The following is a 14,822-nucleotide window of genomic DNA, read 5'->3' as shown; positions in this document are numbered from 1 at the left end:
CAGGAAGCACATATTAGGATGTGCTTCCTGCAAGGAGTCGCTTGACTAATAATTCCTGATTCTGATTTATGCTCACACATAGACCACCACCATGCAGGTATTTGAAACTGAAATTTCCACAGAATAGGTTGGTTAAACCTTATTCCAGGAGTGTCCTATGTCTGTAGAAGTGTGTGCTCACTGGACTGGTTTGCCTGTTCTGAGGAACGAAAAACCGGAGTTTTCGGGTGAAAAAACTCTGCCTCTGTATGAGATCAGCTAACTCATCTTTAGTTGAAAGAGTAATTATAGTGCTAAAAACATTTTATTTAATTTTTAAGAATAGGGGTGGAGGAATGAGAAATGCTATCACGTTTATATTTTGAAATGTTTATGTTACATATTTAGGTCCCCTTTGTGAGAAGGCTGTAAATGAATGTGCTCGTAGGCCATGCCCTTCATATCGCATATGTGCAGCAGAAGTTGCTGCACCCCTTGGCTATGTCTGTCTTTGTCCTCCTGGTAAAACTGGGCCATTATGTGATAGAGATAAAGGATTAACTTGCAATGATCCCACGTGTTATGAAGGTAAGTTTGTATTTTCTCAAACAAATACATACTATACTTGTTATTTTATATTCTTAATCATAATATGGTAAATAAAACTCTCATTTAAATGGATGATTATTTTAATTAAGTGATTTATGAACAACATAAATTGATTTCCTTTGTACCCAGATGATATGTGAAATATATATAATATTTGCAATGGCACATTTTGCATGCTGTTCAGTTACTTTCTTAATCATATAACAAAGATGGAAATATTCAAGAAAATCATAATAGTGGCACATTGCATGCCTAATTCTATTTTTGTTTCATCTCCAGCATATATAATCTTCATGACCTCAACATTAAAACATTACCTATGTAATACAAATCTGTTATACGAGGGTGGTCTGAAAAGTTCTTGGCCTCGACCATAGATGGTAAAACTATCAGCAAGATTTTTTTTCTAAGTTGATACATCTGATCCTGATTTATGCTCACGCATAGACCCACACTTCACTGTGCAGGCATAAGCATCCATGTGAAATTGCAAGTCATTCCATCAAATAGTTTGTTTTACAGCTGTCTGAAGCAAAAGTGTTGTCAAGTGCACAACATTGATTAAGTGCACGATATGGTATTGGATGACTGACGAGTCAAAGTGTGTGAAATTGCTGAGACTATAGGCATTTCAAAATAACGTGTAGGATATATTTTGCATGAAGAATTATTGCAAATAAAAAAGATTTGCATAAGATGGGTGCTGCACTTGCTCACAGCAGATCAAAAATGCACTCGCATGAAAATCTCTGAACAGTTCTTGGAGCATTTTAACAAGAATATAATTGATTTTTTGTGTCAATTTACTATGGATGAGACTTGGATTCACCATTACACACCAGAATACAAACAGCAGTCAAAACAGTGGAAGAACAGAAGCTGGTTATTCAGTGCCAAAGAAGACAAAGTCGGTTCCATCAGAAGGAAAGATCATGGCATTGGTGTTTTGAGATGCTAAAGGCATTTTGTTTATTATCTTGAAAAGGGTAAAACAATAACCGGGGAATATTATTCCCATCTTTTATCCAGACTAGATGAAAAAATTCATGAGAAAAGACCTGGTTTGCAAAAGAAAAAAATCATCTTTCATCAGGACAATGCACCTGCCCACAAAGGTGTTTTGGCAATGAAAAAATTAAGGGATCTGCGCTATGAATTGTTGGAACATCCACCCTGTTCCCCAGATTTGCTCCCTCTGACTTCTATCTCTTCCCAAAACTAAAACTCTTCCTTGTTGGTCAGCATTTTTCTTCGAATCAAGAGGTGATTGCAGTTGTAGAGGGGTATTTTGCCATTACGCTTAACCATTACAGGGATGGGATAACTGCGCTGGAGCATCACTGAAATAAACATATCTCGTTTTTTTCATTGTTAGGCCAGCAACTTTTCAGACCATCCTCATATGAGCATAGGTGAATGGATCCTATGAGAAATATACATTCATTGCAATATTTAATGTACAGTAGCAAACAAATTAATCCAGACAAGCCAAATTTTTGTCAAGTTTTTGGTTTTGGTTTGGTTTTTGTTTCAGTTTACAATAGTTTTGGTTCTGGTTTACTGTTTTTGGTTTTAGTTCACTATTTTGGTTGAGTGCTGTGTGTTTTAACTGTCTCTACGATCTTTATTAATAATGTTGTGCATTTTTAATAGTGTGAACAAGTTGACATTCATAGTGTTTTATTAATTTTGTGTAGCTACAAAATAGATACATATTCAAGAAAGCATTCAAAAATATGTATTCTTTCTCAGCACACATCCATGACTGAAAGGCAAATTGAAGGCATTGGTTTGTTGGTGGATTGCTTGAAGCAGCGAGGACTGTCTACACACCAAAAAAGAAACAACTGTTGATGAAGGCTATGTAGAAAAATAAGCTCCACTGGACAAAAGTGTACTTTTGTAAAATTGGACTGTTGAGAAGTGGAAGAAGGTCATATTCTCAGATGATAGCCATTTCTTTCTCCAAGGAAAGTGAGCACTCTATGTTCGCAAATCAGCTGAGGAGACTTCTCCACCCACCTTCAAGAAGCGTCTGAGCACTTAACTAAAAAGATGTTCTGGGGGTTCTTTTAGACATCATGGTCTAGGATCACTTGTGCCTGTTGATGGCATGATGAAAAGTGACCAATACACAAAAAAAAAAAAAAATGTGTATTGGTGGGCAGTAGATGGCATTGGTGTTACTGCAGTTCATTGTAGTTGGTGAACTTGAGTGGGGGAGACAGAGTTGTAGAGTAGGTGCCCTCCCTCAATGAGTCTTTGGACTCCCTGGAGGTGTCACGTAATAATAATAATAATTAATCCAATAGAAAATTTATGGGCCATAATGAAAAAGAGACTTGGAAAATTAGATTGTGATACAAAGGATAACTTAATACAGTCCATTATAAAAGTATGGTTTTGAGATGCAGAAATAAGGAAAATGTGTTCTACATTGGTAGATAGATCCACACCTAAACAAATTAATGAACTTATTAGGAACAGAGGAGCACATGTAGATTATTAGGTAAAGTTGAAGTTTAATTTTTCTACTTATTTTCTTGCAAAATTAATTTTTTTTTAAAACATGAGTGTTCAGATTAATTTATTTGCTGTATGTGTTGTGCATTTCTATCTCTTTAGGATTTCTTTAGTAAGATTTGCTTACAGCAGCCGAGAGTATTTTCATCTTCTGAATGAGAAATTTTAGAAATATATACAATTATTCTGAATAGAGCCACTCTGGGTTGGAGATATATTCAAAATATTTTATGAAGGGAAGTAGTTTCATTGATTGTTGACCTGAACGTTTCTTTTTAATGTATAAAAATCAATAACTGAAAATAAGTAAGCTGAAACCAAAATTAAAATTAGTAAAATTAACAATTGTGAAAACAAGTTTTTTTTTTTTTTCAAATGTTATTCCTTCAGAGATTAGTTATACGTTAATTGAAGAAACTTAACCCTTAATTCCTATGCTGTTTTCAAGAACACAAGTATCGATGTGTAGAAAATTATTAACTTAAGTTGCTCCTCCTATCAGTGTACAGTGGCAAAGAGGTGTAACCTCATCAGTACAGCTGACTTGCACAATAGTTAATGTTTTATCATATTCATGCACTATTATAAACTGCTTTCTGACAAAATCTGCATATCAGCGGGATTGTATTGGTGTGATGCAGACTGTGGATGGTAGATGTATATAGTGTGAAATGGTCTCCCACGATGAATCCTCAGCCTGCATAGAAGAGCAATGTAATAATTATAATAATTAATGAAATAATTAAATAAAATTAATAATTACTTTAATTAATTTAAGATTCAACTAAAAACTCTAAAATTAAAAGAAAGGATTAAGAATAAGAGGTTCAAAAATTTACTCTTAACAACCTCAATTACAAGCATGCTATATCAAAATTCATGCTTAGAAATCGTACATTTGCTGGAAGCTACGTTTAGTTTGCTTTAGCCAGAACATCAATTAAATTGTTACTAATATGACTGATGTGAAAGAAGGTCATCCCCCATTTTACATAGGATAGTAGCCTCATTTAATGTTTAAGGTGGGTGATTACAGAGAGCATCATGTTTAAAAGGAGTTTTATAGAATTGATGCAGAAGAAATTTTTGGCAGTATGAGTCTCATGCCTTGCTACCCATCCACACCTTGTGGGTAGCAAGGCACGAGACTCGATTTTTTTTGCGTGGAGAGAGTGGTAATGATTATGGGTTATGAGAGGTGATCATGAGCATTTTGTTAGTGAATGAGTCGAAGGAAAAGTATAATAAGTATTGTGAACAATAGTTATTATACATTATAATAATAACAATAGCTGTTATAATGTGGATCTCCTGTTGGAATGTGGAATATAAAAAAAATATTGTTTAACCCCCCCCCAACACCATGACATCTATAGACGCCCAACTAAATCTGGATACGATTCTGTAACACCCGTTGAATAACATGGATAAGAAGTGCAATTTCGTCTCAGGAACAAGAGGGAGAAGTTTTTTGCTTTGATTAGTGCAACCTCACCAAAAGTTATAGGCATTAGTGAGACTTCGCTAACAGCAGATGATATGGTAACAGGGATAGAATGTGAAGGATTTAGTATTTTCAGGGAGGATAGAGAAGACAGGATGCAGGGAGGGATACTGCTGATGATAGCAAATGAATTGTAGCCAAATAGAGTAGGAGATAGGCAGGAGGGCAGTCTGGCATGAGAGATCAAGGCCAATAAAGTCAAAATATATGGTTGGTCAGTTATAGACCAGGGGGTTCAGGAATGAACTGTAAGATATGGGCATCTCCATAGTTGAAGTAGCCCATGTCTTACAGATCATGGACTTTATACACCTACTGAGATATATAACTACTTGAAGCAGCATGTGATGGAGTAGACTAGGGGTGTGAGAGTATTAGACCTGGTTATAGGATCAGAAGGGCTTGAATGGAAATATTCAATTGTTTGCTGATGATGATGCAAAATTAGGTGCAGTAATAGCTAATTAAGATGATGTAGAGAGCTTGTAGGATGATTTAAATAGGCTGTCAGTGGACAAAAGATAATGGGCATCAGTTTAATGTGATGAAGTTATGTGATCAATTCAAAGCGTGAAGTTATGCATTTTGAGATAAATTGATTACAAGCTATGTACCATATTGATGGAAATGTACTCCAGGTAATAGATGAAGCTATAGACTTAAGGGTGGTAGTGGACGTGGTAGACAGAGTGTTGAAGTTTAAAGGCCATATTGCTACGGTAGCTCATAAGATTACTTAGCTATTGAAAAACACCTTAACAAGTAGAGATAAGAAAGTTGTTATTCCTCTTTATATGGACTTGATACATCCACATCTGGATTACAGTGCTCAGGTGTGGTCTCCTTGTTTTTCTTGGGGAATAAGGAGGTGGTGGAGAGTATTCAGAAGCAAGTAAACAAGATAATGAGTGTTCTTTGGAATGTTCCCTATGAGGAGAGATTGAGGGTGTGTGAATTGCAGAAGTTCATTGATATGAGAAAGAGGAGATATAATAGAGACATTTAAGTTACTTAAATGTTTTATAGGATGAATGCTGAGGAAATGTTTCAGAACTTGGCTAGAAAGTGAAGAACAAGAGGTTATCCCTGGAAGTTGAGTAAAGGCATGGTTAGTAGTGAATGAATGAAATGGGTTAACTGTCTGTTAATGTGTTCAAGGAGAGGTATGATAGATTGTGTGGATAGTTTGGGTCTCCCACAATGTTTTTGGATTCCATGGAGGTGTCCTTACAATAATAATAATAATTACTAGAGCAATTCTTTATCATCATAATGTTTTTTTAACAATGTCAAAGTGTGAAAATATCATTAGTTGATGATTTTTCTTTAGGAAGCTACACTAATAGTTGCTGATGATGACGTAAGAAGCGCACACAATTTTTTTTCAAATCAGTATGAATAGTAACTTGTAGAAAGTATCTATGAGGGAGATCATGGAGGGGTCTCTTTTAAATAGGGAGAGCTTATATGGCAGGGCTTATATTCTATCTGTGGAATGAATTTGTTGTGATCCTATCATTTTTAAAAGAATTTTCTTTCCAATGCAACACCAAATAAAAGTACAACAATAGTTATTAAGAGGCTGAGGAACAAACAAATCTTTAAGTATTCTTTGAGTGATCCAGAAAAAGTTCTCTTTTACATTTATATCAGCTGTGAGAAACTTCCCACATTCAATACACTGAGATCCAATTATGCCTACTGCACATGGCAAAGATGGGGACAATAAAACCCAGCTATGTCAGAGCCCCTTTGACAAACCATCGGTCAGTAATTAAATTTATCACAAATGAAGTGTCATAGCTGCAGAGCTAGAATGTGTCCAATGGTAACAGAAATTGCATATAAAGCTCTTTTGTTTCTCTGATGTCAGGTCTGTAGCTATGGCACTCTACTAGCCATTTTTCTGCCCCCTGTGTGTCCTCTCCATTAAACAATTTTTAAACCTTTGAAAGCATTGACAGTCTTGAACAGTGCCTTATTACTTTGAAGAGACTTTTCTAGCAAAATTGATTCAAGGAAAAAGCTCAAAGTGATTTATGACCGGTATCTAAATTTAAATTCTGATGACAAGACCAGCAATCTCCATTAGCACCTTACCGCAACAACAGTGCACCACTCTGTTGAAGCAGACCATAAAAAAGATAATGCCATCATCCTCAACTTCTCAGAAACAGATGCAACACTCAAGGATGACATCAACAAGCTCATTGAAACCTACAAGTCTAACTCCCCCCAAAATTGTCAAGTGTCAATATTTCAGGCACCTGTGTTTGATGAACTTCTTGTATTTGGTTAAAGTGACCTAAAACATGCTGATGAGCAGATCTGACTCATAGTAAATAGTAAAGACACTCGCTCTCCATCATGTGCACCCTGGACTTGTTCCTTATTAATAACCCTTCTAAGTATACACTCTGAATGTTGTTTGTCCTTTAGGTAATTCAGACCATAACCCAATGCTAATCTCTTCCTCCAAAGAGCAACTTGCACTCACCCACATGTTCACTATAAAAATACCAAGTGGGATACTGTTTCTGACCTAAACATATATAATGAATGTGTCACTGAAAGTATCTTCATTAATATAGAAGCATTTATTTCCCATTACACTCTACATTCCTGGCTGCTGCTGCTGCTTCCTAAGCCCTGGTTCTCCAAAATTTGCACCAATGCTGTACAAGTGAAGAATTGAGCATACCGTATCTGGCTCCCATCTTCCATTTCTACTTATACCAAAGTGTTGAAATAATTGCAAGAAAACTATCAACTCATCCAAATGAGATATTGAAAGAGTTAAAAGCAGGAAACTTGTAGCCTCTCCAAAAATCAGTCATGTCTCCTGGTCTCTTGACAAAGCCATCAACTGCAACTTCTGTCCAACACAGCTTCCACCACTGTTACACTTGGATGGTCCTATAGCATTATCACCCACAGAGAAGGCCAACCTTCTGGCCTCCCTTGAATACAATAGGGATTCCACTATACTGATGATCATGGGGGGGGGGGGGGGCATATTCCCAATCTCTGGACAATACCATGGTATTTATTAGAAGAGAGGGAACTTTCAACCATGCATCCAGTAGAAAGCTTTAGAAGTCATAGGATAGACCAAATGATGGGAGCTTACTTGATATCTCCAAGTCCTCTGAGGTCTGGTACAAAGATCTATTAAGCAAGCTCCCATCATTTAGTCTATCCTATGACTTCTGCACCTTTCTGACTGGATGAAAGTTCCCTCTCTTCTAACTATGCAACTAATGCTGGAGTTCCACATGGATCTGTTATTCCTTCTATATATCAGTGACTTACTTAAGTTGACCACCAACCCAATACACAGCTTTGCTGATGACACAGCACACTACACTTCTCCTCATTTTAATAACCATGTCCCACACAAATCACCACAACATCTGCTACCCTAAATTCTGCTCTCCAAACCATTCTTTGATAGAATTCAGGGCAACCTTCTCAGGTTCAATGCCGGAAAAGCACAGTTCTGTCTCCCATAAAAAAAAAAAGAACTGCTTTCTTCCAGTCTTACTCTCAACAAAACTCAAATATTGACACAAGCTGAGATTTTCTATCATCAGACCTTCCTTGACACAGGCACATTGCAACCTTTGCATCCAAAATAATTAGGATTCTCTTTTGATCGTGGCATTACTTCACCTCTGAACAGCTGACTATATAAATCACAAATTTTCCCAACTGTTGAATACTGTTTGCACATCTGGGATGGTGCCCCTAAGAGCTGCCTAAAATTATCTGATTCAATACAGAAGAAAGAAATTAGGATGATTAATGATCCATCAGATCCACATGTTCGTCCATCAGATCCACATCAGATCTGATGGATACACCAAATCACCCCACTCACTCTCAACAAAGGTGCAAGGTGCACAATTTCTGCTGCTTATATCTACAAATATTTCCATGACTAATGTTCATATGAACTGACATAAATCATTTATCCACCCTCTGTTAATCCATGGAAACATGTGCAGCAACTACTTAACACTCCTTCAGAGTTCAGCTTGAAACCCACAGAGCAAAGCTTCTCCTTTTGTTCATTTATCCCTTTTACTGCTACCCTCTGAAACAGCCACCTATCCTTCCTGCCCATCCACAGTACTATTCCATAAACTATAGGTTGTCCAACCTCTCATGTATGGGATTATCATAAAAAAAAGAGAATATTCCATTCCACTGGAATTTTTGCCATAGTAACTTGATGAGTTCATAAATATCAGCTGATAAGCATGTTCCTCAAATTTTTTGAAGTTCCTGCAATTTTATTTTTGTCAGTTATTTTGATGTTTTAACAGTATTTTGACAAAAAACTCCTTCATCATTAGTCAGAATTTCAGTTTGCAGTTTATATCCTGTTTTAAGTATCCAATTGCATTTGAAGAACTTTCTGAGTAATGTGTATTATTTTCACTTTCTTGAATTAACTTTTTCTCTGCTAGCCTTTTCTCTCCACATAGTGATTTTTGGAGTTAATTTTTTTTTTAGCTCCTTTAATTCTCAGTATTCTCTAATGATGGCCCCTATGGCATCTTTAACCTCCTTTTTATGCATTTATACCATCCGTGCATGCATTGTTAAAACATTCATTTCTCTTGCTGTTGTTCGTGAAATGAAGTCTCTTTTGCATAATGTGTAATAATATTCTTTGATCTCGATGCCTCTGTTTTTTATGTTTCTCAGTTATAGGACAAAATGAATATTGCATCTTACTGTATTTTTTTCCCTTCATATTGTCTTTGTATGATTACATCCTCAATATTTTTGATGTTATATCAATTAGTATTTCTATTAACATGTGTCCATTTGATAGAGCATCTTAGCTTGAAACAAGCTATTACCAGGTAATGATTAGTATATGCAGTAGTTCTTTATACCTGCCTTGTGTCTATTGTTTATGATTAACATGATCTATTTGGTTGCTTATTGTTCTATCTGAAAGAACCAAGTTTGTTTACTGATATTTCTACTGAAAAAGTATGTGCTACTTACTGCAAATCCTCTGGCTTCTGTTGTGATTCCTAATGTCACACAGACTATCTGGACCAATTACTGGTCTATATATTAAATTCAACCATATCTATTTTATGCAATGCCCAAGTAGAAAAATCATATCCTTTCTAGTTCTTCATAAAATTTATCTTTGACATCGTCTTCATCTTTATTCTATGTTGACAACCAGAAATATAGATGAAATGGTTGCCATTCTACTGGGCGTGAACATTTTCATAGCTGTTGATATGATCTGAATACTGCAATTTGTTATTGCATCAGTAACACACTGAAAAGATTAGGTTTAACCACCCTACCAGCCAAGGTGGATGAAATAGTGAGACCAAATTGCACTTCTTATCCATGTTATTCAACGGGTGTTACAGAATCGTATCCAGATTTAGTTGGGCATCTATAGATGTCATGGCGTTGGGGGGGGGGGGGGTAAACAATATTTTTTTTTATATTCCACATTCCAACAGGAGATCCACATTATAACAGCTATTGTTATTATTATAATGTATAATAACTATTGTTATTATACATTACAATACTTATTATACTTTTCCTTCGACTCATTCACTAACAAAACACTCATGATCACCTCTCATAACCCATAATCATTACCACTCTCTCCACGCAAAAAAAATCGAGTCTCGTACCTTGCTACCCACAAGGTGTGGATGGGTAGCAAGGCATGAGACTCATACTGCCAAAAAATTTCTTCTGCATCAATTCTATAAAACTCCTTTTAAACATGATGCTCTCTGTAATCATCCACCTTAAACATTAAATGAGGCTACTATCCCATGTAAAATGGGGGATGATCTTCTTTCACATCAGTCATATTAGTAACAATTTGATTGATGTTCTGGCTAAAGCAAACTAAACGTAGCTTCCAGCAAATGTACGATTTCTAAGCATGAATTTTGATATAGCATGCTTGTAATTGAGGTTGTTAAGAGTAAACCAGAAATATAGATGAAATAGTTGCCATTCTACTGGGTGTGAACATTTTTATAGCTGTTGATATGATCTGAATACTGCAATTTGTTATTGCATCAGTAACACACTGAAAAGATTAGGTTTAACCACCCTACCAGCCGAGGTGGATGAAATAGTGAGACCAAATTGCACTTCTTATCCATGTTATTTCAACGGGTGTTACAGAATCGTATCCAGATTTAGTTGGGCGTCTATAGATGTCATGGTGTTGGGGGGAGGTTAAACAATATTTTTTTTTATATTCCACATTCCAAAAAAACTGCAGTGTCATTTTAGGCCCTAACTGTTTTTACTTCCTTGACTTACTATCCTATTCAATATTTTTACTTCCACACTTGTTGGTCATTCTTACACTCGCTTGCCTTATGGTGCCTTCACACACTCAGCAACATCCACCATAATTGCTCTCTCTTAAATTTGCCTGAATTTGCACTTCAGCCTACTCAGTGAACAAAACTCTCTCTAGACACATAACACCAAAACCATTTAGTTGCAGTCCATCAGTATTATGCAAATCCTTCTTTCTATCAAACTCAGACCATAAGTCCATAAATTCTACATTATTCCTTCTGCATAACCTGCAAATTGAAGTTTATGCCTCCTCCATTCACCTCTATCATAGCATGGCAAGAGACTTATGATTTTCACCTTCTCACTGTTCTTTTTTGCTTCATCCAACAGCTCCTTCACATCCTCCCTCATAGAATATTTTTCACCTCTCGGATCATTAGTGCCCAACTGTGACAATTAATTCTTGTAGAAAGGCTTATCATGACAATTAGTTCTTTTGCATTATCTGCATCTGTATGGCATGACTAATATCATTAATTTTTGCACCAGTAAATTATGATTTTGTTATACTTTCATTAAGTACTCCTCTGATCATAGTCTCCATAAGTAATTTTCTCCTTACCTTGTTTTTCTCATTTGTTTACATGATCTCAATTCTTACCTTGTACCACCTGAATTATTTCTCTTCTCGGCCCTGCTAATCTTTTGCCATTTCTGCAACTTTTTGATTTACATCCACTATACCCATGGCTGTGAGACACAGTCAACAAAGGGAGATAATAAAAATCATAGTTACATTCTGAGAGAAAATATTGGAATAGAAAAAATTTTGGACCTCTTATAGTTTGAAACACTGGACTGTATGAACAAAGACATAACGAAGAAACTCTTTCAAAGACACAATATTTTATCATTTATAAGAAGTAAGAAAGCTGAATGGCTATGACTGGAGGACAGATAACCATTTGATTAAACAAAGACTTACAAATAGAACTAACAACAAAAGACTTATGGAAGGATCCCAGGAAAGAAGGATGGCAGCAATATTTTTAGAATTATTATTATTAATATCCTAAGACACAATGGTCACAAACTCATCTAGAGATCCCATTTGTCATACAAACAGTTCATCATACTATTGCCTAAACACATTCAAATTCTCTGCAGACACCACGCTCTCGAGAAATGCATTCCAATCATTCACAACTGTCCATGCAAAAAACTTGCTTCTCACTCCACTGCCAGACAATTTATAAATGCACAAAGACTAAAAACATGCTGCAATTATATAGTGTAGTAAAACCCTTAGTGTTTCATTTTTTTCTGTCATGTGGGATAATTTTTATTGAGAAAATTATTTAACTTGATATTAATAAATATAATGCTTATAATATGATGGATATAGAATATTTCTGAATGGGATAAAATTATTATTATTATTACGGGTATCTCAATGGAGTCAGTAGACTCATTGCGGGAAACCCAAACTAGCAAAACAATATCTGTCATATCTCTTCTTGAATTCATTTACAGACAAAGAGCTCACAACTATGTCAGGCAATGAATTCCACCCATTCACCACCCTCCAGGCACTTTCTGTCATGTGGAATAATTTTTATTGAGAAAATTATTTAACTTGATATTAATAAATATAATGCTTATAATATGATGGATATAGAATATTTCTGAATGGGATAAAATTATTATTATTATTACGGGTATCTCCATGGAGTCAGTAGACTCATTGCGGGAAACCCAAACTAGCAAAACAATATCTTTCATATCTCTTCTTGAATTCATTTACAGATGAAGAGCTCACAACTAAGTCAGGCAATGAATTCCACTCATTCACCACCCTCCAGGCAAAAAACCTTGTTCTGACACCCTTGTTAACCACACTCTTCTTTAATTTCCAGGGATGACCTCTTGTTCTTCCATCACTATCACACAGCTGAAACATTTCCCCTGCATCAATCCTATAAAATCCTTTCAGTAATTTAAATGTTTCTATCATATCCCCTCTTCTCTGCTTATCAACCAACCTCTGCAATCCACAAGCTCTCAATCTATCAATGTAGGGAGCATTTTTTACATCACTCACCAACATAATCACTCTTCTCTGAACCCTCTCCACAGCCTCCTCAATTCCAAGGAATCCAGGTGACCAGACCTGAGCACAGTAATCCAAATGTGGAAGTATCAACGCTTTATAAAGGAGAATAATAACCTCTTTATCTCTGGATGTAAGTGTGTTCCTCAACAACCAAGCAATCCTATGTGCAATCCTGGACACCTTAGCAATGTGTCCCCTGAACTTCATCTCCCTATCTACCAACACCCCTAAGTCCTAGCTTCATCAATCTCTTGGAGTACTGTTCCATCAATGTAGTACATAGCTGGTAATCTTTTAATCCCAAAATGCATGACTTTACACTTTTCCACATTGAACTGACATCCATTACCTTTTGCCCATTCTACCAGCTTATTTAAATCATCCTGCAAACTTTCAACATCAGCTTGATTTTTTATTGCGCTACCCAACTTTGCATCACCAGCAAACAACTGAATATCTCCCTTTAAGCCATTTCCTATATCATTTATATACAAATTAAACAACAATGGCCCAAGCACAGAATCCTGAGGCACACCACTGGTCACTTGCCTCATCCTGGACTCGGCTCCTCCATACACCGCCTTCTGGTATCTCTCCCTGAGCCATTCTCCTATCCATATCACCAATTTAGTATCCATTCCCATCTGCTCCAATTTGCATAACAGTGTTCCGTGGGGTATCCTGTCAAAACCCTTAGCAAAATCCAGAAGTACCACTGTGTAGCCACATTAGTTGGTGTCCAAAGATGTCAGCAGTTATGGAAGTAGAATATGATAGGTATAGCATTTCTAGGAAAGCAGAAATAAAAAACAAAAACAAAAAACATGCACTAAGCTATCACTGATGATCTCGGAAAAGTTGTTTGCCTTGAAGTAAGATGGTAAGAAAGTAGTAGTAGTAATAGTGGTGAAAGTTTCTTTGATTCCATCTAGTGCAAGGTTTGGTTGAGCAGGAATTTTAGATATTTAGTGGAGTGTTGATATAGGCCAAGAAATGTACAGGATGGTGATTTTGTAATTCGGACCAATGAGATTGTGAAAGGCAAGTAATAAATTTGGGTGACTTTAACTATTATTATTATTATTATTATTTTGGCCTCCAAGGAGTCAAAAGACTCTCGTGGAAGGTCCTTCCTGGGAAACACGAACCTATCAAGACTCAACGTATGAGGCCCCTCCCAGGAAACACAAAGTCTATCATACTACTCCTTAAACTTATTGACCGTTCTTGATCTCACCACTCTATCAGGCAATGCATTCCATGGTTCAACCACCCTCCATGCAAAGAAACCATTCCTCATCCTCTTGCTCACAGTTTCCATTCATAACTTCCAGAGATGGTCCCTTGTCATCACTCCTTCCCACTATTCAACCCAGTGAAAGAACTCCCCAGTTTCAACTGTGTAACCACCTCTCAACAGTTTAAAAGTGTCAATCATATCACCTCTCCTTCTTCTATCCACCAAACTCTGCAGTCCACATTCTCTCAACCAATCCTCGTAACTAACATTGTACAATCCTGAAACCATCTTTGTTATCTGCCTCTGTACCCTTTCCACAGTTAATTTATCCCCTTCAAATCCTGGGTACCAAATCTTAGAACAGTAATCTAAGTGTGGTCTGATCAGGGTCTTATACAATGGAATGATAACTCTTTTATCTCTGCAGGTCAGCGTCGTTCTCATTATTTCAGCAATCCTTTGTGTTACCTTCACCACCTTTGCAATATGTCCCTTGAATTTCAGGTTTCTATCAATCATCAACCCCAGATCTCTTG

The 14,822-nt window shown here is 36.4% G+C and overlaps 1 protein-coding gene across 1 annotated transcript in view; it reads left to right on the top strand.

Moving 5' to 3' along the window:
• Positions 1 to 14,822, top strand: part of kug (FAT atypical cadherin kugelei) — a 599,114-nt gene that overhangs the window by 491,524 nt on the left and 92,768 nt on the right. The window contains exon 27 of the mRNA XM_090401756.1: positions 388 to 567. Within this exon, the coding sequence (XP_090257882.1) occupies positions 388 to 567 (180 nt within the window). The remainder of the gene's footprint in view (positions 1 to 387; positions 568 to 14,822) is intronic.

Source organism: Typopeltis vanoorti, chromosome 2, assembly GCF_054136105.1.
Source record: "Typopeltis vanoorti isolate ZY-2024b chromosome 2, IOZ_Tvanoo_1.0, whole genome shotgun sequence".
NCBI classification, from domain to species: domain Eukaryota; kingdom Metazoa; phylum Arthropoda; class Arachnida; order Uropygi; family Thelyphonidae; genus Typopeltis; species Typopeltis vanoorti.
This window is presented reverse-complemented; position numbering and strand designations above follow the sequence as displayed.